Genomic DNA, 27,292 nt, shown 5'->3' on the forward strand with positions numbered 1-27,292 from the left:
ATTATAAGGCTAGTTTTCCTGTGTTCTTCTATGAGCATATTAACATTTGCAAGATGCTTCTGACATAGGTAGCCAGAAACTTTGTTTGCACAGGCCTGTCTTTTCAGAACCACTTCTTTTTTAATGTGTGGCTTTATTTTTCAAAGAGTATGTGGTGACTAACAGGTGTTCAAAATATAGTTGGGGCACATGTATTGTATGAAGACATCAGGGACTAGTATTTATTGTAATTTTAAAATAAGACACACTGTTTTTTCTTTCATTCCTGAATACTCCTAGTTGTTTTGATAGCAGGGCTGCTTGTAAATATGATTGCAAAAGCCAGTAGATTGTAAAGGACAAAAACCTAGAGTTTTTAAAAATCTATGCAGCTTCATTCAAATATGTGGTTTACTTTTGTGTCCTACATGGTTTTTAAGTATACTTATTTCCCAAAATGAGCAGTTAATGTGATAAGTGTTCAGTTGCTAGAAGAGCTTTTCTGTGTTTGTTATCAGATAGGATGACTTTGATGGCTCACCTCATGTGCTTTGGAGATAGAACTGCCTTTTCTTTGCAAACGTACACAGTGGTAGCATTTCGACTTGTTGGCAAAAGTATTTCAGAGACATTTTTAAGTGTCCCAGCCTATCCTGTTCACAGCTGTACTTTCTTTGGATACCCACATTGCAATCAAGATGTTTTAGGGAATAGAGAATTATGTGCAAGTAGATTCAGAGAACTGCATCATAACACAGATCAGTAGAGGGATATGTTTAAATGTTTATACTTGTGGTGCTTTGAATTTGAGCCCTCTGCTGATCTAAACTTAGATGCGAAATCACAGCTAGTGACTATTGCCACAGTTAAATTTCCTCTCACTCCCCTTTCCTCCCATCTCTGTGTGCAAACTGGAGGGACGCAAATGGTATCACAGGGCTGCTTTCCCTCCACCAGCATTCCCCAGCCATGGACCTATGGAGTGCAAATAACCCTCTCTGCCTTGCTGAACCCCACTTTCTGACAATGCTTGCTACACTGTGCAGTGTGATTGTTTCCTTCCCTTTAGCATGCTTGACGTGCATTTCTTTAAGTGACTGTATGGGCTGGGGTTTTGGGGCAGACAGAGGGGTTGTTTGTTTCCTTCTTTGGTTTTTAAGTTTTGAGCTTTTGTAGTTTCAATTTGAGGAGAAGTATTGTGACAGTAAGAAAAATGCTCAAAACGACACCCACTGCAGCGAATTTGCCTCCTCCAGCTGCTGAAGTAGGATTACTTGGCAGCTGCTCGCTCGGATACATCAACTCCTACCACACTTGATTAACCCACACAGCCATGGGCCAGCACAGTGCTAGCTGACAAGATAAAGTTAAGTTTAATTACTGTTATTTTCACGACGAATGAAGTATTTCCTCTATAAGCTTCAAAAAAGTTAGGTGAGACAGCTGTCACTGTGAGAGAGGTAAGGAACTGAAAGTTGAGAGTGGCTTTCAGCTGTGAAGAGCAATCTGCGTCTTCCAAGATTTTTTCTTGCTCTTAGACAAATTGTGGCACTGTTAGTGTAACTTAGAAGCGGAGAAGTGTCTGTCAGCTTCTTAGACAGCAAAAGCTGACAGATTTGAAATTCAGTCCAATCTTTCATTTTGGATGGTGTTCATCAGTGGACTTTTGAGGAAGTACAGCATTTGAAATACTAAATATTCCCCAGGCTATAAAAAGATTATTTTTTTTCATGAAAGTTTCAAAATCTGGGTAATTTTTTTATCACACAAAATTTAACTAAGCGTATTTGTTATACCACAACATTTGTAAATATAATTCCGTATTATATAAAATTGAAGGGTCAGGTAAAAATCTTGTGATATTTTCAGGAGGAAAGTCATTTTAGCCCTTCTTGGTTGGCCATTTTTCAGCTTCCATAATTGTCTTTTAGGTACGTATAGCAACTGCAATTACTTCTGCAGAGCAGAACTTATTAATGAGTTGCATTTCAGAAACACCGCTCACCTCTGTTACTTAACAGTTAATTACTGGTAAATAGTTACTGTGCATCAGATAGAGACACCAGAATTGACAAAGGGTAGGAATAGTTTTATTTTGTGTTATTATTGAGATTCTTGTATTACACTTTTTCAGTCTTACAATGTGTTATGATTTCATGGTGTTCTGCTGTTCTTTTGCATTACATAACGTGGCCAAGGCAGAAAAAAGCCTCAGTACAGTTTGCATTTAAATTCTAATCCTGGTTCTTCTGATTTTGAAAAGCCTTGTCCCCTGATTGTATTTTGTTTTCAGCAGCATAGTTATAGGATCTATTTAAAGTACCATAGTTCTTGAATTTAAAAGGTACTGTTCCTCGGGTTTTTTTCTTTCTTCCCAAATGGTGGTTCCCACTCATCTGATTCAAATGTGCTTTTGGAAAACCCCTAATTATTCAGTCCCAGTAGTTCAACTAATTGCTCAAACACTTAAACAAAAAAAAAAAAAAATAGGAGGTGTGAGTGGGCAGATGTTCTGAGGAGTTTGGAGTGAACTGGGAGAAGATCCACCTGTGTCTGAGCAAAACAGAATGAAAATCAGACCTTTAGCACAGCTGAGAACGCTCATGAGTTTGCCAGTTTTTTCCTTCAGCGCTGCTGTCCCCAGCATCACCCGTGCTCCAATCGCAGGCCCTACTGCTGCAGCGAGCTCTGCGCTCCTGCCGCACGGACGTCCCGCACCGGGTGTAAGGATGGGACAGCAATTACTTGAAGTTTGGCCAGAGTACGCGATACAGAATATCTGTCGGTTCTGTGCTTTGGTTTGTGCCAGCTGTGGGAGAACAGTGATCATTTAAGACAGAGGCAGGAGCTGCGTTTGTGCTGCTTAAGAGCTGTGCGAAATGTGACCGCAGCGTTTTCTTACATGCCAGCTACCGTAGAGCAATATGCTAACAGCACTTATCAGCGATACGTGTGGGCAGCACAGTCGCTTCTGGTGCGTGTAATTGTCCTGTTTCCATGCAGACAGACTGATGTACAAATGCAAATGGCAGAAAAGTCTCTGGCGTTTGACTGGGATCCCACAGTGCTCAAATCTCTTTCATGTCACAATAGACATGCAGTGCCTACACTTTCATTTTTCCCAGAGCAGAGTCAAAATGCTCAGATTGATTGCCTTGTAACCTATACTAGCACGTGCTTATCAGAAACATTCATGTCCAGCAAAGGAATTGTTTTGGCCTCTCTGGCTTGTAACCAGAGAGCTAAACCAATGAAAAAGAGCTGATCTATTGTGGTACCACATGATATCAGGATACCTGAACTAGTTCCGACTTTATTCCGTAACTTAAAGGCAACTGTGCTTTGCAGCCAAGGTAATTCACCTGATAATTTACTCTGGTACTACATGTCCAAAGAATGCCTTCTTTCATTACTTATTTCCCTGCTTCACTGTCTCATATTAAAGATCAGTAATCTAAGATGACTATACAACTTTTGTTAAAATTACCTTTTTTGAAGCTATCTTTTCCATATACCTCTATTAAAAAATAAATTAAAAAAGCATTATTATTATTCTCACTAATTGCAATATTAACTCAGTTATGTTTTTATGTTTGCTGCAGGCTGGAAATTAAATCCAGTTGTTGGTGCAGTTTATAGTCCAGAATTCTATGCAGGTAAGGATTATGCTATAGTGGTCCATGCATTATATCATTTTAATAGTCTTTAAAACGTGCAAAAGTAGAGCATATATGTTTGGTGTGAGCTTTGGTTTCTTTGTTTGATTCACATGATCTGCATGTCATTTACAGATTTGTGATACAGGATTTTAACAGCTACCTGGGCATAGTAGAGTTTATATAGAAGAGATATTAATACCTTTTTATTGGAAAGTAGATGATATAACATGAAATGTACTATAATATCCTGGTCTTACATAAGATTTCATTTCTATTTTATTTTATTTCTATTTTATTTTATATTTCGGTACAGTCACTTTCCTCCAGAAGTTATTTAAGCCTGGAGCACAACAACAATGAAAATACTTATATATACAGATGTGTTTCATACATATACATAGACACACATTAGTAAAGAACATGCGTGTCCGTAATCTTTTTCTTGAACATTTTTCTTTAAATTTTACATTACGTTTTTCAGTTTCTTAAAATTTCCATATTTGTAATCTATTCTCTCTTTATTCTCCACTGAGGTTGATTTCTGATCCTGGTTACACTTTGGGGTTACTATAGTCTTTTCCTACTTGAACTCAGTCAATGTAGAAAGTTTCTAAATGTGTTTTAGCAACAGTATTAAAAACAAACATAGTTGTACTCCAAACCCCAGTTGATTTCAGAGGAATTTTAATTCTATCCATAACTATAATCACTAGTAAGTCTGAAAAAAACATATATTAGAGGCTAATAATTTACATCTAAGACAGAAATAATCACTGTAATCCCAAATGTTTCTAATAGGTAATAAAGTCGCCTTCCTTTCTTAGGTTCACCATCGTATGAATCTTCCATGACTTCCATGGGAAACTGGGAGTTCTTTAGTTTCCCATTTCAATCTGTTTTTCAGTTGTCTGTGGGTGTGTATTCTGGATACAAATACCTAATCATGTTTAAAAAAAAAAAAAATCCACTCTCACACACTTAGGTAATTGAAAATAAAGATGTAGTTGTAAAATACTTTCTTTACAGTAAGTCAGGACAGATTTTAGGAAGCATTTTTCGCAGGCGGTGATTAGGCTTGGGAAAAGGTTGCCCAGAGAAGGTGGGGGATCTCCATTCGTAGAGATATTCAGGCTTCCACCAGACAAAGCTGGAAAACTTGTGTTAGTCCAAGGGACTTCAAGAGAGAAAAATTGTTAAATAGGACTACTTTTACAAACAGATAAAACGAGACAAAAATGCTCCAGTTAGGGTATTGTGTTATAAGAGTGGCACAGGATAATAAAAATACTAACTTGGCGTTCATGGGATTGCAGTATTTAGTGTAGGCAGGATTTATTTCCTTCCTTGATGTATGCCTACATTGAAAACAGGAATTTAACATTGATCTCATTTGAGTAGTTAGTGAACCAACCCTGAACCTGCATAAATTAGAAAGTCAGAGTTATTAGTCATTTTATATAAATGACTTTGTGTTAATGACAAATAAAATAATATTCCCATAGTACAGTAATCAATTTTCTAATACGTACGCAGAATTAACAATCTGACTTATAATTGTCTCATGAAGTAGGGCATGAAGAGTTCACATAGTTTGTAAATTAAAATCAATATTTTCAATCTCTCCTGAAGGTAATTTTCCTAATTTACTGGACTTTTCCCTAACATTTATTTTGTCTTTTAATTATAAAATGGCAGGTTATTGATTTTTTTTGTATAACCTCCTAAAGTCCCAAGTGCATTTTTATTGCCAACACAAGGGAGGTGTTTGCCCTTCTTAATGAGAATCTTTAATTACCATTAGAAGAGTATTAATTTAATTTTATGAATTATGACATGCACTCCACCATACCTATGCAGAAACTTTATCAAGATCCTTTGTGTATTTCAGATACTTTTCTGTTTATACATGTAAGCAAGCTTTGTGTTTGGTTTTTTTTTATTATTTAAATACTTATCAAATGCATATTTTCTGTATTGCCTATAAGATAATTTTTTCTCAGACATTTAAACTTTCTTTTAAGCAATTGAGAGGTCTTTGCAGATCTTTAAAAGTTGTTAGAAAATGAAATAGTGAAAGAGAAATGCGGTTCTTGCATACCATAATATAACACTGTGACATCTTTTTGTTTGTGTCCACCCCTACCACCTTACTTGGGGAAGAAGCAGTTTCACTTTGGAAGATTATACAATTAGAAATGCAATTTTTAAGACAGTCGCAGTTCTGCCTATTTGGTTTAATTACTGTCTCCAGCACTGTCATGCTAAAATTGTACCTACTCTTTCATAGTCAGTGCAAGAAGTTCCTTTAGCTTCTAATAAATGATGAAAAATTTGGCCACTTCTGAAATAAAGATGATACATTTGCAGAGAAACTGTTGATTTAAAGTACCTTTAATCTTCATAAATAAGTAAAAAACCAGAAGGTTATACAAAGCTGTCAGGGTGGCACTGATGAATGGCAAATTCACCCGTTTCTCAATTGCCGGTGAAGACACATGCCGCAAGGCTTAACCGTATTGTACATCATATCTGCCAACTCATTTCTGTGATTAAATATTCCATCAGTGCGGGCTATAGGGCGGTAAAGCTTAACAAGATTCATAAGATGCACCACTTGAATACACATAACTCACTTCCTTGGATAGAGAGCACCCCGCATGCAAAAGAAAATTAGAGTTGAGTTAAATTACTCCATAAGACAAGATCAATAGAGAAAGGAAAAGATCCCCTAATGCAATGCAAATCTAAGATATAGTTATGTCCTGACAACTTGAAGCAGGCAATTAAAGTCAAATAGGGAGGAACGCAATGTAAATCAGCCCTAAAACCTTGAAGATAATGGTGAACACTAGGACCAGTGACATGATTGTGATAGCTCTGCTCTTTTTCCTGGGTGTACACTTCTGTAAAAGAAAACCTTTATTGAGGAAATGCATGACAGCTAAAAATGGAGACTATAAGATACATAGCAGACGCACAACAGACACTACATAAGTAAAGTTTTAGGTTGGGACTGAAAAACACTATATATTTGCAAAACACTATAGATTTTTCTTCCTAAGTAGCCATTCTAAGATGTTTTTCTGACTTTGAAATACGTGTGCTGTGATAAATTAGAATGCTCCAGAAATATGACTGTTTAGGTCATGTGGTAGCATCAACGTGGATTTCCAGTGACACGTTCGTGAGGTACGATTTGAAGACTGCTTTCATCATTCTGAGGTCTTGCAAGTGTCCCAAACTGCTGCTGGCGGTGGCTGTGCTGGTGAGCACCTCCTGCCCTTCCCACAGCTCCGCTGGGACATCATAAGATGACGTCTCGTAGAAAACAAAAGGACGGTGATGTTTTTTTCATGTATCATTTTCAGTATTTCACAGAATTCCACTCTTCTACATACCATAAGTGATAGGTATTTTTTTTAAATTGACTTATGTCCACATCATCTCCTTCTAGTAAATAAAAGGAGATGCTTTTCCTCCTTATGAGAAAGAAATGCTTAATGAAGTTATGATTTCCACTTCAGCTTATCTTTTCCAGGAAACTATCAAGTTCTTACACAGGTCCTCATGAGGAAATATTGTAAGCACTGTGTGATCCATCTCACAAAGTCTTCATGTAAGCTGGGACAAACTTTTCAAGTATTTGTTTATCCATGCACTTTTAAATCCATCTCATAGGGACCCAGAAATATGCTGTGTTAAGCTAGAGTCTGTTATCTTCCCCCATGCACATCTACGGCTGGCAAAATACAGATTTGCAGTTCGGTTTCTTCACTAGGAGTATTCTATTCTGATACTTTCTTACCATAAGCTGTTACGTTCTCTGTTTCTGTAGTCTGTTATAGTATCATTTTTACCTGCTTGTCTATTTTTATGTATTTTCTATTTTATCTGTAACACCTAGCCTTCCTTTCATTCTTGGAGAGTCTGAAACCAAAGTTCCATGTTGTTACTCTCAGTTATTGCAGATCTTCCTCTTTTGTCTCTTTTGCCTCTTTTGCTTTTCGGAATGATAAATTTTTGGGCAATCTCTCACACTCTCCTTAGTGGAGTGTAGGATATTATTGCACCTGTGTTACTACAACTGATCAGTCCTTTAAAGCATATAGCTTGAGACACAGTAAGGGAATTTTAAAAGACTTTGTCCTTGTAAGTGGCAGAAAATATATTTTAGGATGCATATATGTTGAAGAGGCTTCTTTTTGACAATTCCAGTATGCAAGGTAGGGGAAAAGATGTTACAGAAATCACTTGGAAATCTAGTGAACCTTCTTTTAGAAAACAGTTGAATTCACAGTGTCCTGCGTGAGAAAATATTCTTGTCTGGTCATAACCAACAAACAATAATGTCAAAAATTAGATTGGCACTGGAAAAGGCTTAAGACTAGTGAAGAACAGTCATTAGAAGAAGGCACCGAGCACAGCTCAATGACAAGTAATAGAGATCCCATTCTCCTTTTATCTAAGTGACTAACAAGGTATTCTTTATCCTGAGCAGTCACTAAGTGCTAGAAGTTTTTCAGAAGCTAATTTCAAGAGTCATCCTATGTAGCTGAGTAGTTGTACTCACTTCATAAATTACCTTAACCCGGTGAGGACTATTTGTAGGCACCCAGTTTCCTGGGCAGTTAGATGTTACACTCCAACCTGGCTTGGAAAATTTTCCCCATCATTTAAAATGAAAAAAAAAGAGAAAGAGCTTGTGCTTTAGACTATTTTATATGCCTTCAGAAGAGAAAGAATATTTAGATGCCTGGGGGTTTTAGCATGCTGTAAAATTGGCAGCTAGCAGTATCCTCCAAGAAGCAGATTTTGTAACAATCTTCCTTTCACAACTTTGTTTTAAACTTCAAAATATGATGTTATATATAATTGAGAAATGAAGAAATACTATAGTACAATATATATAAACATGCACTTCAGAGGAACCCAGGGGAAGAGAGGATTCCTGTATGTTTGCTGACACTAATTCTCTTTGTCCGTGTCTTAAAACATCTATTTCTGGAGCATAAGAGCACCTGGGATTCATTTAATCTTTCTAGTGTTTCTCTTTGAATTTAAATGACTCTTGCATAAGCTCAGCAAATACCCTAGAAACACTTCTCAGGGAAGGTGGTTGAAGTTTGTGAAGCTGAATTATATGCTTGCACAGCAATTCTAATCCTAGGGTAAAAGTTCACTGTACCATATCCGTAAAGCACAATTTTGGGGAAAATTGTCTGTCTTTATATAGATTATTTCTTTTTATAATTTGATTGCATATGCTTAGATTTGAACTAAGAAGATTTTTGCAAAGAAGCGTATTCTCACCCTTGTTAGCTAAACAGTTTAAGTAATTCTCAAAATACAGAAAAAATTAAATAATTATTGTTTATTATCCCATCTGTCAGTTATATAGATGCTTCTTTTCAAAGCATAAAGCAAATCTGCAACTGTTGTTTCAAAAATCATAATGTTAAAGTACCGTCATACAAATGATGACATCCTAATTAGATTAACACCAGTCAATGCATTTTTAAAACTTCTGTGGAGCTGTTACAAACCATTACAGTGGAAATACTGGTTTATGAAAAATTAATAAAGCCAATAGAAAAATGGAATTCAACATCTGTACCAGCTATTTACTCAAAAAAATCTTCAAGAATTAATTATGCCTTATGCCACATTATAATGAGTTTTTCATTAAAATGTATACCGTCATGGAAACTGAACAGGGATTATTCAAAGAATAATGCCAATGACTGTTATTTTTTGAAAGATTAATTTAGTTAATTGGTTATACATTTAAATCTGGAGCAAGGTTAATCGACCTATATTTATTATTGTATCAAAGTCTGCGCTTTTTAAAGAGAAAATCACAGATACTCTCACTATTACCCTTTTAAAGATGTTTCTTCTATTTGGATGGTTTTTTTTAATAACACAGTATACACTTAGGCTTTGATAGTGTTCCTGTGTGATCTCTAAAAGAAATTCCATACTCTTGATTATTTCATGGTTAATCTTGAGCTGTAGATAGAGTTTTATACCAGAAGATAGAGAACAGTTAAGAAGGGAGTTCCTGCTTCTTCAGTGTAGAAGTTCAGGAATTTTGACCACAATCTGGTATAGAGGAATTATTTGATACTGGGTTATGATTAATTTATGCACAGATAGAATCTGGAAAAACAGAAACTGTGTATTTGCTGAAAGTTGGAGTTCCTTTAAAACAGAGGAAAGGGCGTGTTTGGGGGGAGTGGGCCTTGGATCTTTTTGCTTGTTGATAGAGTGTTACTGAGATACAGGTCTAGAGTTTTCTGCAAATGAGCCTGAGTTAATTAGTAGTGAGATATCCTACTTGAACTAGTCTTAGGTGACTACACAGCAAAGCCAGACCGACCCTGTCTTACTACTTGGCATCAATTGATTTAGAGATTTTAAGTGTAAGTTAGTGCTGCATCCCCACTATGGTACAGTAGCAGCAGTTATATCATTCTCCAGTGATAGGTCAGATATCTGATGCTGAAGGTTTTTCTAGAAAAGTCATATCTGTAGTTACTGTAGATGAAAATCCTCTGAGATGACAAAACATTGCCAACAAGTTGGTAGAGCTTGCATGGATGCGAAGCACAAAGTTGAGGCAGGGAGGAAAGGTGTAGAATTGTTACATTAGCTGTTCTGGGGTGGAAAAAATGTGTAGAAATGAAATAATATACAGAAGAACAGAAAAAGCCTGTTTAAATAGGTATTGTAAAGAAGGAAATAGGACCAATGAATGGCTAAAGTTCTCTACCCTTTGTTCCTCCTGTATGCCCTGCTTGTTTTTTTACAAAGGAGTGAGATCCCTTTGCTGGTTCTGAGGTCCTAACTCAAAAACCTGCTATTCCTTTTGAACTGCTGGGTAATGAAGTTCCTCAATGGTAGTTCTGCTTGGTGCCACTTATGGAAATTTCTTGATTTCCTTAAGTAAACCTTCTCCTCTTATAATGTCAGACCCAAAGACAAAGCAATGTGTGTGAGGTAGGCTTGGAATGATAAATTCCTGTGTGTGAGTAAGCCTGAATTTTATTTTGACACATGTTCTGTGAGCTGGTGGATGAATACAGGACCAAGTATAATCATAATTAAACATGTGATTAATTGAGTACCTTATTCCAACACAGAGCACCATGTGTGTTAAAAGTATGTTTTAGTTAGGTCATGGGAGAGAAATCCACTGACAGTTATTAAATACATGGAGGCTGCTTAGAGCAAATGGTTGGAAGCTAGGAGAATACCTGTGAGAAGAGTATCATTCTTGCTGTCTCCTTGTATTTTACCTTATGTGTACACTTTTGATGGTTTTGAAAATTTTATGAAATTGAAAATTGAAATTTTATGGAATTGAAAATTCCATCCAAATGTCAAAATCCCACCCAACTTCTTTTTTGAAGCAGGACTAACACCAGTGCTAGATCAGGTGAGCAGTGACTTTGTATACATCTATGAAGACAGAGAGTTATGATCTTCTTTGGATAACCTTTTCCAGTGCTGCACTGCCATTTTAGTGAAAAGCTTTTTCCTAATGTCCAACCTAAACCTCCCCAGCTACAGGTAGGTGGTGGCCATTGACCTTTTGTGTCATCAACTGCTACCATTCCAATGAGATTTTGACTCCATCATCTTTGTAACTTCCCTTCAAGTAGAGAAAGCTATTAGATTGCCTTTTAACTTCTTTGCGAGAGTGATCAGGTTCCCTCAACCTCTCTTCACAGGACACAAGCTCTAAACCCCTGCCCATCTCGGTTTCACTCTAACACATCCTCTCCAGTTCCACCACCTTTCAGTTGAACTGGAGTGGCAGTAGGTTTAAAAACTGGATGCAGAATTTCAGGTGCAGTCTTGCTGGCACCAAACGTGTGTGTGTTGAGGGAATAACAACAGCTCTTGATCTACTGACCGTGTTTTTCATAAGTTCAACTGCTCTGCAGTTTGCCTTGTTTGTTTAAATGTTACTTTAATAAAACAAATGAAAGTGTTCTGATCAGGCAAGAGCTGTGCTGTCCTTTCTTTGTTATTACATTGCTTCTAACTTCTTGTATGCTGTTCAAATGTTTTTTATTTTGGATTTAATTGGTCATCATTTAAAGGGATAAAAAGAAATTTAAGTACTGTGTTTTATTTGTGAAGAGAATCTTTTGAGGAAGAATAATGCTTGGACTTCTTTTATTTAAATGTAATTCTGATGATTAGTGAAAGCGTATTCTATGGCTCCCTAATTAGTAACAGACCAAAAACCAAATTAAATAAATATGGTGGCAGCCTAAAGCTGTCTAATTATAAACATTATACTTTTTTCCACAACCTTCTCCCTGGCCTCCTCTTTTTAATACAGTATTTTGGAGCATGAACATGTTTTTTAAGTTTATCTGACAGTTATCCCCACTTGCCACATGTTGGCCTGGGGTTTGCAGGGCAGGTTTAGTGCAGATGAAATAGATTCTGTTTGCAAGAAACTGCACTGGGAGCTGTACTGGAGGCTCCATGTGTGCACTGACTGTCACATGTTACCCAGATTGGCTTTTGGGCAGCTTTGAACTGCGTGTGCTGGGGTTGTCTGCTTCAGGGGACAAGACTAAACCTGGTCCAGGCTCAACTTCTCCAGACTCTGTGTGATGTTGATTTAGGGGTTGGATATAAAACCAGCTGTTTTAAAGCTACTGTTACTGTCTCACCAATTACTTGATGACAGAGGTCAGCCTGGGTGTGCGCTGTCTGGGCTACACTATGTGTGGAGGTTGTCTGATGGAGTAAAACTGAAGCTGTAATTCAGATACCAACTATGGATAGATGTAAAAAGCAATGGCTTAAGAATCTCCCTGAGAGAAATTTAATAAAAACTACAAGGGCATCACTAAAACCCTTGGGGCTGGTTTTTTGTGTGTTTTTTTGTTTGTTTGTTGATTTGGTTTGGTTTTTTGTGTGTGTGTGTGTGTGTGTGTGATTTTTTGGTTTGTTTTCTTATTTTGGGGGAGGGGGCTTTTTTGTTTGGGATTTGTTTTGTTTGTGTGGAGGTTTTTTCTGTGTTTTTGTTGTTGTTTTTTGGTTTGGTTTTTTTTTTTTTTTCAGTACTGGATGAGATATTTGCAATGCTAGATAAATTAATAGCAGTTATGTAGAAGAATAAATTCCTTTCATTAGAAGAATAACAAAGTTAGGAAGATCCATGAGTTAGGATGGACAGTCAGGCAGGCAAACTGTTCTGCAATGTAAAATAATAAAGTAATACATGTAATGTAAAGTTAATACAGTTAAGTGGAATGGAAAACAAGTCTGTGTGTTAAACCTTGATTACATCTGCAAATTAATGCTAAAGCAGCTAAAGATTATATTGAACTGTATTCCAAACATATGGCTAATGTTTTCTGTTTCATCTTACGCACTTTTTTCCCATTTGGGGCATTGGATGACAGAATCCCCAATACATTTGCGTTGTAATTGTTCTTTATAATACTTACCGAGAGTAGATTTCAAAATACTGAGTTTTTGTTCGTTTACTCATTTGTGGAGGTAGCTGAGATGAAGCTGTGCTTTACAATAGTACACAATCTGTGTCAGATTGGCTTTGTCAGATTTTCTTTGTGGAAATTGTTTTGTGGGAAATCTCCAAGGATATAACTGCTTCTAGTAAAAGTTGGTGTTTTGCAAAGTCTGGAAACAATGTGTTTCCATTTTTGTAATGTTTTTTTTGGGGCTCCTGAAATTCTGGAATCTGAATAGGCTAGGGAAGAAATAGAATACCTAAAGCCAGGACTATGCATGATGATTGAATTTTTGCTCTTTTATATTCTCAGTTTGTCATTCAGAGTAGAATTTTATTTGTAAGTTAAACCAAACATCTACTGGGGTAAGTAAATAGAACTGAGGGATTAGGAATTTGCATCTCTGCATCTAATTGTATTAGATTTGCATCTCTGTTTTATTGATTTACCAAAATAGGTAATTTACACAGAAAATAGTGTCTTTATATAATATAAGGAGATAAAGTATAAACACATCTACTTGTAATCCCTCCAGGGCCATTGTGGAACTGTAGTGTTTGTGCAGAAAGGCTCCAGTTTAATTTTTCTGTGAGTCTATTCATATTGCAGTCTTCATTCATCAGCCACATATATGAATGTGACCCATTTTAGTTATCACCAGAATATAAGTGTGTTTTTTTATATTTTCAAGTATCCTATCTCAAGGATAGTGTAATACAAGCTCCGTGTTTATACTTCAGAATTTCTCTCATGTTTGAGTAAGCATCATTTACCTACCTTTTAGTCTGCTAGGAGGACCTCGAAAGATTAGGAATAAAGATTTGACTTTCAAAGGTCCTGAAAACTTCAGTGGGACAAATCTCTCAGGGTAAGATAATGGCAGTGAATATCACTGAATATCTATTTATGTGCACCTGAATTTGTATATATCTATCATATAGTAAACATGTTGTGTAGGAAAGTTGAAGTTATGGGCAATACTGACAGTAGCACTTTCAATTTTTGACACGATTACATAGTGCATTTCCAGTGTTAGATTTTTTGGTGACAGTTTGTGAATAAGGATGTACATTTGGATGCCAATGATAAAAATCCACTAACAAACACAGATAAGTTCTCTAGGCTTGTTATATATTTTGGTATAAGCAGCAGTTCAGTTTGTGTGACATAGTAGTTTCATTTTGGTTACAAGACAAGGAATGTCTGTGGCTGATTGATAATTTTTTAAATGATATTTGGAAAGAACGGTTTATTGCAATTGGTTTGCATGGTGAATACATTACATGAGTTGTTCCTGCAAAATGTAGCCCAGCTATGGCAAGGTTGGCACGCTAATGAAAGCAGAAACAAGTCAGTCACACTGTGTGTTTTCAAGCTGGCATTACTTTGCCACATGCTAATGGTACAATGACACAACCTCAATTTGCCACTGAAAGCACACTGCATTGTCAAGCTATTCCTCCTAAAGCAATCTTTGAGAATTTAGGGGATCAGTAGTGGATATAGCTTTGAACTTTTCATTGATGAAGTGGGTGAAATGTTAAAGCAAGTCAGCACATTGCGAGGCAGGAAAAGGATGTTGATGTGGGAGTAGAGCTTCAAAGAATTTGCCGCTTCCCAGCTCCTGTGCTATCTGCAAGGTCTCTTTCAGTCCTGATTGGTTGTGTATGGTACGTCAGGTCCTGGAGAAGAAGGAGATGGGGAGAAGGGAAATGAGGAGAACCTCACAAGGAATTCTTACCAGAGCTGCAAACCTTGTTGCTCATGTCAGTTTTACTTACATGATATAAACACCTACTAATCCCAGTACGTGACTTAATATATTGGATACTGGACATATGTAACAGGGAAGAGAGGTCTGTTTCCCAAAAGCTTGGAATGGTATAATGAGCAAAGAATAATTGGAAGATTGGCTTAGAAATTATGTTTATTGTAACATGCATTACTGTTCTCTGAATCATTGCTTAAGTTCATTGAGTGTTTTGGTGACACTCCAAGAGAGGTGAAAATAAAGAAACGTTCACTATGCTTAGAAAAGTGGTGGGGGGAGGGGGGTGGTGGGTGATGGTATCTGAAATAGAATTGTTGAATAAAAATATCCCAAAAAATGTCTTGGAGACACATACCTCCACCACCTTGGTCTTCCCCCCACACCCCACTCACCCCCCCCTTCTTGTTTTTAATAACCTATGTGTAGTTCAGTGTGAGTCAGGATTTACTACATAAGTGTATATATAGTATATAAGTGTGTGTATATATATATATATATATATCTCCTTGTTAATAATGGAGGAAGCAATTTAATATATCAACACAGTCATCCATGAATCATTGTGTTAAAGTCTAAATGAATATGATTTCATTTATAGAAAGATCCCAAATAACTGAAGGTGCTCACAAAGCCATTTTTTTTAATTAACAACGTATTTAAAAGTATACTGAGCCATGTTTCTTTATCGGTAATTAAGGGCTAAGAGAACACTTAACCATTGTGTATTCAAGATAGGGACTTTCTTTAAATTCCCTGGTCAGATAGGACAAGAGAAGCTAATGTACGCTATTATTGTACCACAGTGGCCTTTTATTTAGGTGTTTCTGATCCATTTCTGTGATACATTTTGAAATAATCCATCATAGAACAATATTTCAGACCAGAACAAAGATAATGCTATTTCTGTGTGGAAAGACCAGTATTAAATTATGCATTTAGAACAGCAAATCAAGAGTGGACATGGATTGATTATGAGGATCTCTGACACACTAGCAAATCTCCTGATGTGTTCATGAGAGATGCAGCTTTGTAGTTTTCTGCATGTGTTGTGTATGGAAGAGGAATTAAGTGTATAGTTAAAATAGTTTTTGCAAAAGGTAGAAAGAAAAACAGTGATCAGAATGGGTGAGAACCAACTGATGGAGAAGATTGGGCTATGTAACATCCATCTGTATTAGGAGAAACATAAAAAGAAATAACTGAATTTAATAAATAATACAGCTTTTAGATTAAAGTAATAAAATAACATTTTATCTTATAATAATATAGGTGAACTGGGACACAAATATTTTTAGCTTTTATTCACTTTCTCCTGTGAGATTATGTAGGGTTTTTTTTTGGTGAATAGTATTATAGAAGGTATGAACTGGTACTTGGTTACAAAAAGCAGTAAGAAGCTCTTGTTGGTAATGACATAAACATGTATGAGGAAGACCTACTTTACTTGGAAAGCCAAGTGCACAATGGATTAGAGTGATGTAATCTTCACTAAATCTCCTTGTATGTAATAAGTTAGTTTCTATCTTGTAAACAGTCATCTACCCATGCACTAATACCCACTCTAGACCAGCCCTGGGGATTGAATTGATTAATTTCTGCCACTGAAAATGCTTATGTGGTTACTCTCTTGTTATGATGGAGTATACTATAGGGAACCACTGTCATCTCTCAGTTGTCTGAATAGCTTTATATGAAGCTGTGGTTCTTCAGGATTCCCAGAATGAAAGCAGGAAGTCATTTTTTCCCCCCATGTCTCAGTTACATTCCAGGGCAAAACCCCAGCGCATTAGTGAGCACTACAGTGTGACTTCCATCCTCTTCTTTTTTGTAAATCTCCCCAAATTCTTGGACAATAAATAACAATATTGTAAACTTTTGTTCGTGAGCAAAGGTACTAAAGCCATCTATACTGGGAGGTGATGTATTCTAAGCTCAGGTTCTCAGTAATGGTATTTAGACTATACAATCCCAGTAATTAAGGTTTCCAGAATGTTGTTTCAATTTATACTTCCACAAATGATGTCATAAGAGATTCCAACTAGCTGTGCAGATCCTTTTAAAGTTATTCCAGATCTCTACTTTTAAGCTGTCTGTAGTGCTGGCTAAACAGTGGTTCCAGTTAAAAGCTGTTTTTAACACAAGTGATTTAAAATCCTTTATAATTTACTGGAAAGTCGTGTTGTTGATCCTCGTTACTACTTCTTAGCTACCTGAGTATTTGAGAAATACAGTGAACTTTGTCATATGTTTTGTATGAGCCAGTGAGTAGTCTGTGCATCATCGCTAGTGCGTTGGTATTTCCCGTTATGCTTTGTAGGTTAGTTTATATAAATCATGTAAATAACTATACACAAAAACTCATTTTTGGAAGAATGAAAAAAAATAGTAAAATACTTTCAGTCAAATATCTTGGAACTATTGGGAACTGAATTTTTAATATTCTAAAAATGTAAATGACTTTACATAATATTTTTCACAGCCCTGAATATTTTTAGAGTAATTATTTCCTCAAAATAACTATAGTCCTTCAACAAAGCACCTAATCAAACGTTGGAGGAAGAGGAGCGTTAGTGGGAGTATTTTTTGATCATGAAAAGTACATTTTTGCCTGTGCTGCCAGCCTGTACGCCAGGGATGAGGAGTGAATCAGTCTGGCCCAACCACCCCCTCACAACCAGCAGCACGGCTGCCTCAGTTTCCCTTCTGCCGCTGCTCTGTCTAAAGCTCTCCTCTGTGCCTGCAGGGAACACGCTTGGCAGACATAGGTGCTAATATTTTTCTGATCCTTCTGACGGAGTGAATCAGGAGAGACTTTGTGCTGGTGGTCTTCAGAATCTTGTGTCAGTGGTCACATGCCTGCTGTGACCAAACAAGTAGATGCTTATATTAAGGAAAAGTAATAAAAAAAAACCCACAACAACTTGCAGGTTGTTCTTAATGAGAAAATACCAACCTTAAATATGCTGGTACAGAAGGCATTGCAGACTTAAAGATGAACTCTTGCATGACTAGTTTTTTTAAGTTCTTCAGGTCTATTATATTATTAAATTACAGTTTGAACAGAAATATTAAGAACTTTATATTAAAACCCTCTTTCATAAAAAAAACCCTGCCATCCTTTATTCTGTCATGCTAGGATTTAATATTCTAGAAGAAAAATAATGGTTTTTGTCCATCAGGGAATTTATGGATGGTTTCAATGTTCTGAAGTTTATCCAGAAGATCTTATTGTAAATAATTCAGTCTTTCCCCAGTTGTATAAATTACAATTTAAATATTTTAATACCAAAATTAGATGCAGCAGAAATAATCACTTTTCATAAAAGCAGATTTAAAAGTTCCATATTTTTCTAACAAAATCTAATACTAGTGTTTTAGGTATTACTATTAATTTTACATACAAATTCAAAGGTAGATTGTCAAAATATAATTAGAAAACTCTGTGCAACAAATTAAATAGAGTCTAGTAGCATGGATGAAAAAAACATCTGTTTTGAAGTACTTTCATTGGAAATTAGAAGACTCAAGTAGGGAAAATTAGATTTGTGTGAGATGCAAAGAATAGGAAAATACCTGTGGACCACGGAACAAGTATCATCTAGAATTTGTATTGAATAATATAAAGAAACTATGATCTTCAGTTTCTAAAAAACTTTATATATTTACTAAATATATTTGAAATCATTACAGGGGAATGAATGCGTATATGTCTTCAGCTCACTCTCATTTCAGGCTTCTGTAGTAGCACAAGTTTTGTAGCATCTATGGTGTTAAATACATCCGTATTACAATGTACACATTCCTAGAGTCAAGTGAGTGTGTTGATAGGTCCTGCAAACATCCTGCTATTCCTGGTGGACTGTATTCCAGAAGGGCAGAAGGTTTTCTCCTAGTATGTCAATATAGTTGTCAGGATTCAGTCTGTATTCAGATAAGAGTGCTAAAATATAATTACTGAGAAAGATATTGAAATAGTAAGGCATTTGATCCAAGTTCATTTAAAAATAAACAGAAAACAGGAAATAAACCTAAACTTCTGTCATTTATTTAAAATGAACATCCATTGCGAAAGTGTTGTTTTAAATTCAGTTGGTTATTAGTCTTACTTTTTTTCCTTCCATTTTTTTTTTTTTTTTAAGAAATGGTTTAATTTGTTTTATTTGGTTTTATTCTTAATTCTGAATCCAGCTTACATACTGGAAAGTCATTTATGCTTATGTGTTTCTCATTTGAGGAAAAAATACTGAAATCTTCAAATGTATTGACGACTGCACCAGTGTTAAATTAAGCAGTATAACTTGAGAATGTACTTGGCCTAACGTGAGCTTTGCGGTCTGATTTATCTGCTGTGTTTGCTGGAGCAGCCTCTCATTTCGGCCAAGGCTGGGGAGATGGGGGGTGTGCGTGGTTTGGCTGCTGCTGTTAGCGGCAGCACTGAACTGGGCAGCTACTGGTGCAAGGACAGGGCAGAGAGGGAGAGAAACCAGAGGGACTGGTGCGTGCTGCAAATGCTCCAGTGTGCACAAGCTTGCCTGGGTCAAAAAAAGGGTGTTTGTATTTGGGGGGATGCCTGTGGTTTGCTTTTTCAAATGTAAATTGTATGTGTTGATTTGGGCTCTTTCTGCTTTGAAGTCAAAATACAAGAAGTGCCCTCGCTTCACTGCACTGCTCCGGTTATGGCTTTATTTCTGTTTTGAGATAAAAATGAAGGTTTAGTTTGAGTGTTCCAAAAGCAGATACCACTCTCTCTCTCTTTCTTGTAGGCAGGGTGCTGCTGTGCCAGGCAAACCAGGAGGGATCTCCCGTGTACAGTGCCCCCAGTTCACTAGTATACACATCCACAAGTAAGCTAGTGCTACGGCTCTTTTGTTGTTTTGTTTTGTGACAAAAGCACATTAATGTGAATTAAACCCTCTAAAAATGTAAAATTTCCCCATAGCTTTTGTTAAGGTAAATTTGGTATTTATAAACATATGCAAATAATGTCAACGGTGTTTTTAGTTGCATCACTATCATCAAAGTATATTTTATTTAATAAAAAAGACACACTAAATTGCAGTGTTTTACAGAAATGGTCAAAAGTTCTACGTAACACTGAAATTTTTTGGAATCCAGTCCTGCTGCGCACTCTGCATTTTGTGTAGGTGATGTTGTGCTTCCTTTTCCATCCTGGTCACAACTGTGATTTGATTAAAAGTGTTATGTCTCCATTTCATTGTGTCAGGAAGCAAATAGATGTGAAGTCTTTTTTAAAAAAGGAAAAAGACTGTGCAACTGGGTATTTTGAATTATAAAAAGCTGCCCTAATAAAAGCAGCAAAGACAAGCTGAAGTGATACATTCTGTCATCAGCCATCTTTCTGTACAAAACTTTGATTTGAAATGTGTCCTCTCAGATTCTGAGGCAGAAGTGGAACTTGATGCTTCGGTTTTAGGTTGTATTGGTGGTACCGCTGATGCCCATTCTGAAATCTAGTCAGATAAGAAGCCTCTAACTGCATGAAACAGCAATAATTGCTGCTTACTGAATCAGGGTCAACAGCAGCATTTGCTCTGTGTTCTTAGCAGTCCTCTGTAAAGAAAATATTTTACATTGTTGGATTTAACAACATTATTGGATATGCTCTTTATGAAGATCCTATTCAATCTAGAATGCAGTTCTACTCCTTTAAAGCTTATCTAGACTGCTAAAGTAATTATTTTCTTTTGTTAATTAAAACCAGAAATGAGTACTAAAGAGTTCCATAGTGATCATCTCTACAGTCATGTCATCTCTTCTGTCAAAGGCTATGAATATCGTCCTTAAAGCTGCTGCTTTTGCATTATAGATGTGGGATCTCCTTTCAAATCAGGACTCTACAAATACGTAGTGAACTAACAAAATATATGAAGTGTCTTAAATTGGAAATGAAATTATCAGTTAAATCTGCATTTGCTTCCAGGTACTTCAAGAATATTTTCTCCTACATCACATTTCACAGTGCTTTTTTTTTTTTTTAATCCTTGTAGTAATACAGAAACAAAATACTTAATGTTTAAATCAGTGTTCATTGTAGTACATTTTTGGTGCACTGTTCTATTTTGACTGAAATACCAGTCTTTGGACTGAAGTACCAATCTTTGACTGAAACTGTTTTCCTAGAAAATTATCCAAACTTTTCATTCATCTGTTAGGGGGGAGCTGCTTTTTCTTTTTTTTTTTTTTTGCGGGGGGGTGGTGTGGGGAGCAGTGTATTTTTTGTTTTCTCGAAATTACTCCAAAAAAAGCCTTTCTTAAGTTTACCCAGTTGCTCTTATTATCTCACTGAGTTCTGTCCTACAAAATTTATTTCTGGCATTGCTGTTTACATTGTACAGTATTTCCACTATTATTAAATCCCTAGATAGTAATTGTATAGCTAGCTAAGCTCTATACTTCACTGTTTCCATTATGTCTCATGAGACAACCCCTTTGAAAAATCTTATTTTGCAGTGGTGCTTCTGGAATAATGATATCCTAACAAACACCTGTTTGTTTTCAATTATGCCAAATACATAAGTAAACAGACTTTGCCTGTCTGCCTCCCACTGGGCAACGTGTAATGCGCAGTTTCATAACAGAGATTGCTAGTAGCCCTTGCAGTAGAAATTACTATACTTTTGTTGAATCTGTGTGTCTGCAAGTCATGATTATTCTTCTATTATGTATAGTGTTTCGTATTGCCAAAACGTGGTTTCCCCCACAGGGTCACAACTCTTAATAGTACAAAATTACTACAATTAGTAACGATTGTAATTAAGTTTTTTTATTTCTCCTTATTACAAAACTTTCAATAGAGATGTAAAATAGTTCCATTTCTGTAGGAAATTCTACTAAGAAGTGAATAGAAATGAAGCTCAAGTTTTGACTCATTTTCTTTTATTATTTTAAAAATCTATATTACATTTTTATGCACATTTGTAATATTGAAATGATAACTGATAAGTCAACATTGGTGTCTAGGAGACTAATAGTTTTACTATTACAATTCCATGTAGACAACGATATTGCAGCCTTCATCTTTGAATAATTTGTTCATCATTTATTGTTACTGCCAGTATTGTAACCATGTAATATTTTACAACATCTTACAATGTAAGAATTAAGAGGTTTTGAATTTGTAATTGTTTTAACAGAAGGGAAAGAGTCAGCTGAGATTTTTAAAGCTGCCTGAGTGGCTTGGAGTTCATTAAATGCTAGTGGCATTTAGGAATTTTCAGATAAGAGGATAGTCCTCATTTTTAGAAATGTTGTCATTAACTTGACTGTTCATCTTTTGCTCCTGAGTTGTATACTATAAGAAATGAAGGACTGAAATGCGGTTGTAAAGTATATTTTTCTTGATTTGGCTAGCTTTATTTCTCACTTAACTTATTGACTGTTATTTATATTGATCACTAGTCATCTCTGATAAGTCTGAACACTTTCAGCCCATTTTTTTGGCTAGCCAGAAGTGTACATTTCTTAGAGCTACTCTTTCCCTTCTGATGTTTTATTTCCCCAGGATATATTATATTTATCACATTGTACATTTCCCAGTACAGTGATTAGTTACACCTCTGAATATGTCAGGAGATGGAAACATGGCTCTGGTTCCTTCCATCACTTCTGGCCCTTTGCATAATACAGAAAGAAATGAGCTGTTTCTTCTGCAAGCAGTGGAACAAATCAGTAGCAATAGTCTCTCATGCCTCATCTGTTCTCTTAGGCTGAAGCGGAAGATGAGACCTGGATCAGTTTTTCATTTGCACATCTATTCCAGGAATAGATAATTTGTTACGTAGAAAGCATATTTTCAGCATGCAGATGTGTTCACATCCTTTGGTGGACAGATTCTCTGCCTGATTGAGACAAAGTAAGGAAACTCATGGTCTCATCTTGGCCGCTCTAGATTCCCATAGTATTGGCTTCTCAAGGGCAGAACTGATACAACTGATTTCTGTCAAATCCTTCAGGATTATCGTAATGCAGAATGTAGACAAGTATTGGAAAGAGATATACCCAGCAAGTAAAGACTAGAGTACACCAAGTCCCAGCGAGTAAATAAGCATTCCCTGGGAGCTTCCTGGAGGCCCATGATGTTTCACTGGAACTTTGTAAATCAAACAGTTTGGCTGTACATAACTGACAGTGTCTTTTTGCCCCCACTTCTTTAGACTAGTTGTTTCCACAGGAAATTTTAAAAACCTGAAGACATTTGTATCTACTGTTAAATAAGAAAAGAATCAAGAAAAATTTTGGAAATTTTCTAAATTGAAGCCACTCGAGAATAAGATCCATGAGAATATTAAGACCCTGCTGGACAAAAGGAAGATACAAAAGAAGAAAAAAAATCTGTCACTGAATATCTGTATCACTGTTCTACAGAGTGCAGTAATATAGCTGGGTATGTATGGTTAAAAAAGGCCAAAATATTAATCTGAAATTATGCAAGGACTTTTAAAAACTGTTTAGTGCCTGTTTTCCCCATTTTCTATAATGTAGAAGTGTCTGAAAAGGTCAAGGAAATTGAAGTCAGAGAGCCAAAACATGAGGAAACAAAAAGAAGACAGGAAGTCATAGAATCAAAGAATTATTAAGGTTGGAAGGACCAGGTTGCACCAGAGCACCTTTAAGGACGGAAACTGCACAACCTTTCTGGATTGCCTGTTCCAACACTTGAGTGTCCTCAAACTGGAAACCTCTCTTCTTTCAAGTTATGTTTGTTGTGTCTTGTCTTCCCAGTGTGTGCCTCTGTGAAAAGCATGACTACCTTTTCTTGATAACCTCCTCTACCCTTTCATGGCAGGGGACGGAAAAGGGGATTGACCTGCCAGGAGAGAACTTCCTTGTGCTCATCAACCTTCTTGGGCTCAGTAAGCACCAGCTGGTGTAGGGGGAAGGCAGCCTAAAGCTGCATATCATGATTTTCAGAAATTTACAGTTGTGCATACCCAAGACCCATGGAAGGCAACGGGAGAGATTTAAATGTTAATTGAAGTTCAGAGGCAGTTAAATAGTTTTCACTCTCTAAATCAAAACTTTGATCTTTGTAACTTTTAAGCTTTAATTTAGCTCCAAGTAAAAATGAAGATACTTGAGTTATCAGGTATGTAACTGCTAGTAGATTTTTCTGAGGTAGTATTAAAGGAGCAGTTCACTGAACTGAATAGATAATGTGTATGGTAAAACAGTAAATTCCTGCATGCCTTTGCTCAGAATGATGCACAGATGAGTGCCTCTATTTCCCAAATGTTTTGGATGCCCATAAAAGAGAATTTTGCCTTGACTTCAATGAGTACTTTTTAAACTGATGTCAATTTTGGCTTACATTTTATAAATGGTAGAGTTGTTTCATCTTCAATAAGCATGCTTATCAGCTCCAAAATATACATGCTTTTTCCATAAATTTTAATTTTTGATTAAAAAGAAATAAATCTTTCATATTGCAAGGAAGTGATAGAATTAAAAAAAGGAAAAATACAAAAATGACAAAATCAGATATTAATTTATTCTATTTTATCGTAGTCAAGGGCAAATGAAGTTGATGGCCCATTTTTAAATTGATATATTGATTACAATTTTGGAAGAAGTGGTGATGGAATTCAACGAAAATGATTGAGGTGGTCTAAATGCTTATAAATCTGTCCCACATTGTTCTTGTTCTTTAATTGTAATTGTCTGATAAAACTTCCATCAGTTTCTGTAATTAACCTAATGGTCTAAATGAATTTCCAGATCACTGGTTATTCATTTCAATATAGAAAATGCCATTACATTGAATTTAATTAATACAAAATAAGTTCACAGTCCATTGTATCATTAGCATAGAATTTTACTGTTTTAACTGTTTCAATTATGAATATTTTTTCTTCTCATTTTGTTTGTCCCGTTTATAGGCTTGAGTGTTCATTCTCTACTTATACCAAAATAGTATAAACACTTGAATTAAAATATTTAAAACCCAATGCTCTTCAAGTTCCCATCCTCAAAATAACAGTGTCCATATTTTTGTATTTATCATTTCAACTATTTTTACACACAATTCAGTCAGTGCCAAATTCGTAATCCCATGATATGCCCTGGAACATCTTATTTGTCTTGATATTCCTTTCACAGAAGTACATATGACAGATAAGCACTCGCCAGAGAATACGTTTGCTTTGCGTCAGACAGATATTAAAACAATAAACTATGTTGCCCTGGGATTTTGGCTTATGAGCAACCAGAAAACAACAAGGCAAAGATGAGATGTTTTTGAAAGGTGGGAAGGCAGCTCTTTCAGAAAATTCCCTGGAAACCTTTGGCCCTATAATATTTTTGACAGAAAATATTTTTAATGCTTAAGTTCTTTTAAAGCAAATCAGGAAAATATATTTCATTAATTAAGAGCAAGCATTAGAAATATTCCTTCATTATCCTAATAATCCTACTGATCCAGAGTTATCCATTCTGTGCCAGGAGAGAAGGAAAATCTGTAGCGGAAGCTTAAAGTATTAATTAAATGATATGGGAATTCTGCTTTTGATATAAGTTGTCTATTAAAAACTTATCAACACTTACATATGACAGTCACATCTACTATGTTTAAAAAGATATTTTTTTTCCCTGTGAGTATTTTGGTTTGTTTCATAAGTAGAGGATAGTTCAGGACTTTGTTGATATGCATGGAGTAAATAGGGAAAATCATAAATACTAAGTATAAATACCATATCCAATAGTAGGGTTTAGTCTTTTGCAGATTCATTGTGGTAAAGAAATTAAAATAAGGTAAAGCCTGTCTATTAAATATATCTGTTGAATATCCACACGTAGGTTATTTAGCTTGAGAATATTAGTAAACTGCCTAAAAAATGCTGTATGAAGCTATTTTCATGTCTCTTGTTTCAGTGAAGACATTCCATGTTCTATTTTTATGTGGCATTACTAATGCATTGGTATAAGACCTCTGACATTTCTATTATATTCTGGGGTATTTCCAGTACCAAGAAGATTACGTGGGGAAAATACAAATTTTCAAAAGGGGATTTACAAACTGAAGCACAGGAGGTTCCATCTGAATATAAGGAGGAACTTCTTTCCTTTGAGGTACCAGAGCCTGGAACAGGCTGTTCAGAGAGGTTGTGGAGTCTCCTTCTCTGGAGACATTCAAACCCACCTGGACACCTTCCTGTGTGATCTGCTCTGATGAACCTGTTTTAGCAGGTGGGTTGGACTGGATGATCTCCAGAGGTCCCTTCCAACCCCAGCTGTTCTGTGATTTTGTGACTTAACATGTGATTCTAAGCAGGCTCATTAGTGGAAACATTCAGTTTAAAAATCTTGATTCAGTTGATATTGTCAGGCTTAATCTGTTGCACACACACATAATTACCTGAAAACTATATTGTGATTCTGGTAGTCTTCTGATAGTGTTATCCTGAGACTCCAAGCAACTGAAATGCAGGTGGTCCTGGTGGTTGGTAGATCCTTTTCTGGGGTTTGTATGCAAGACATGATTGACCGTATTCAATCCAAATAGACATATGCTTTATTGTAATGACATCAATGAAAAATTTGTACTGATTTTGTTGTTGTAGTTTTTCTTTATTTTTTGTGATTTTACTGTTATTGATAAGGGAGAGACTGTTTAGTAGGCTTGCCATTATGAATTGGTCTATGGCCCAGGAACAGTTTGAAGTATGAATAGTCTTATGGTATAAATAACCTGCCTGTCTTGCAAAGTAAATGTAAAAAGGTTTTTGCAAACTAGATTTTAATTGGTCTGTTTTATCTTTAAATGGAATGGCAGGTCACTTCATCAATGTTAAAATTTGTATTAAAACTAGAGCACCCCTGCAAAGGTTCTGTGATTAAGCAAATTTAACCATCGAGGACTGAGATACATGAGTGAAACAGTGCAAAAATCTTGCCCAAAGGGAAATTGCCATACATTTGAGTAGACAGATCACACATAACATTTCCATGATATAAAAACCTTATTACTGAACATTTAGGAGTCAAACTATCGTTTAATGTGCTTCCTGAATTAATTAATTGCCTTTATTTATAAACTAAAGAGAATCACCTGATAGTAACCCAGGAATAATGTGAAAAGACCCCTTCCTTGTCTGTATGTTAAAATAGAGTCAGTTTATGTGAAAGTTTAATTAAAGAAGATAGCAGTAATAAGTAGAAAGGGAAGTTTACTAATTGCTTTCCATATCTTTTCCCGCATATATAGAAATGTGGGAGGTTGAAAAATAGTGTGTCACTTCCAGAAAAAATATTGATGTCATCTTTTGTTCAAATGTCTTTAGAAAGTTTTTAAACACTGTTTTTTCCCATTGTATTGGACCAGAGGCCATGTTTTGAACAAAGTTACGTGAATGTGAATGCAGGGTAAC

The 27,292-nt window shown here is 35.9% G+C and overlaps 1 protein-coding gene across 44 annotated transcripts in view; it reads left to right on the forward strand.

The window, feature by feature from the left end:
* Positions 1-27,292, forward strand: part of RBFOX1 (RNA binding fox-1 homolog 1) — a 1,107,892-nt gene that overhangs the window by 1,022,402 nt on the left and 58,198 nt on the right. For 33 of the 44 annotated variants that reach the window (XM_071814928.1, XM_071814925.1, XM_071814942.1 and 30 more), the window contains 2 exons: positions 3,582-3,635; positions 19,673-19,753. In XM_071814928.1, the coding sequence (XP_071671029.1) occupies positions 3,582-3,635; positions 19,673-19,753 (135 nt within the window). The remainder of the gene's footprint in view (positions 1-3,581; positions 3,636-19,672; positions 19,754-27,292) is intronic. The other 11 variants (XM_071814923.1, XM_071814931.1, XM_071814929.1 and 8 more) reach the window with 2 other exon arrangements.

The sequence above is a fragment of the Patagioenas fasciata genome, chromosome 15 (assembly GCF_037038585.1).
Source record: "Patagioenas fasciata isolate bPatFas1 chromosome 15, bPatFas1.hap1, whole genome shotgun sequence".
NCBI lineage: Eukaryota > Metazoa > Chordata > Aves > Columbiformes > Columbidae > Patagioenas > Patagioenas fasciata.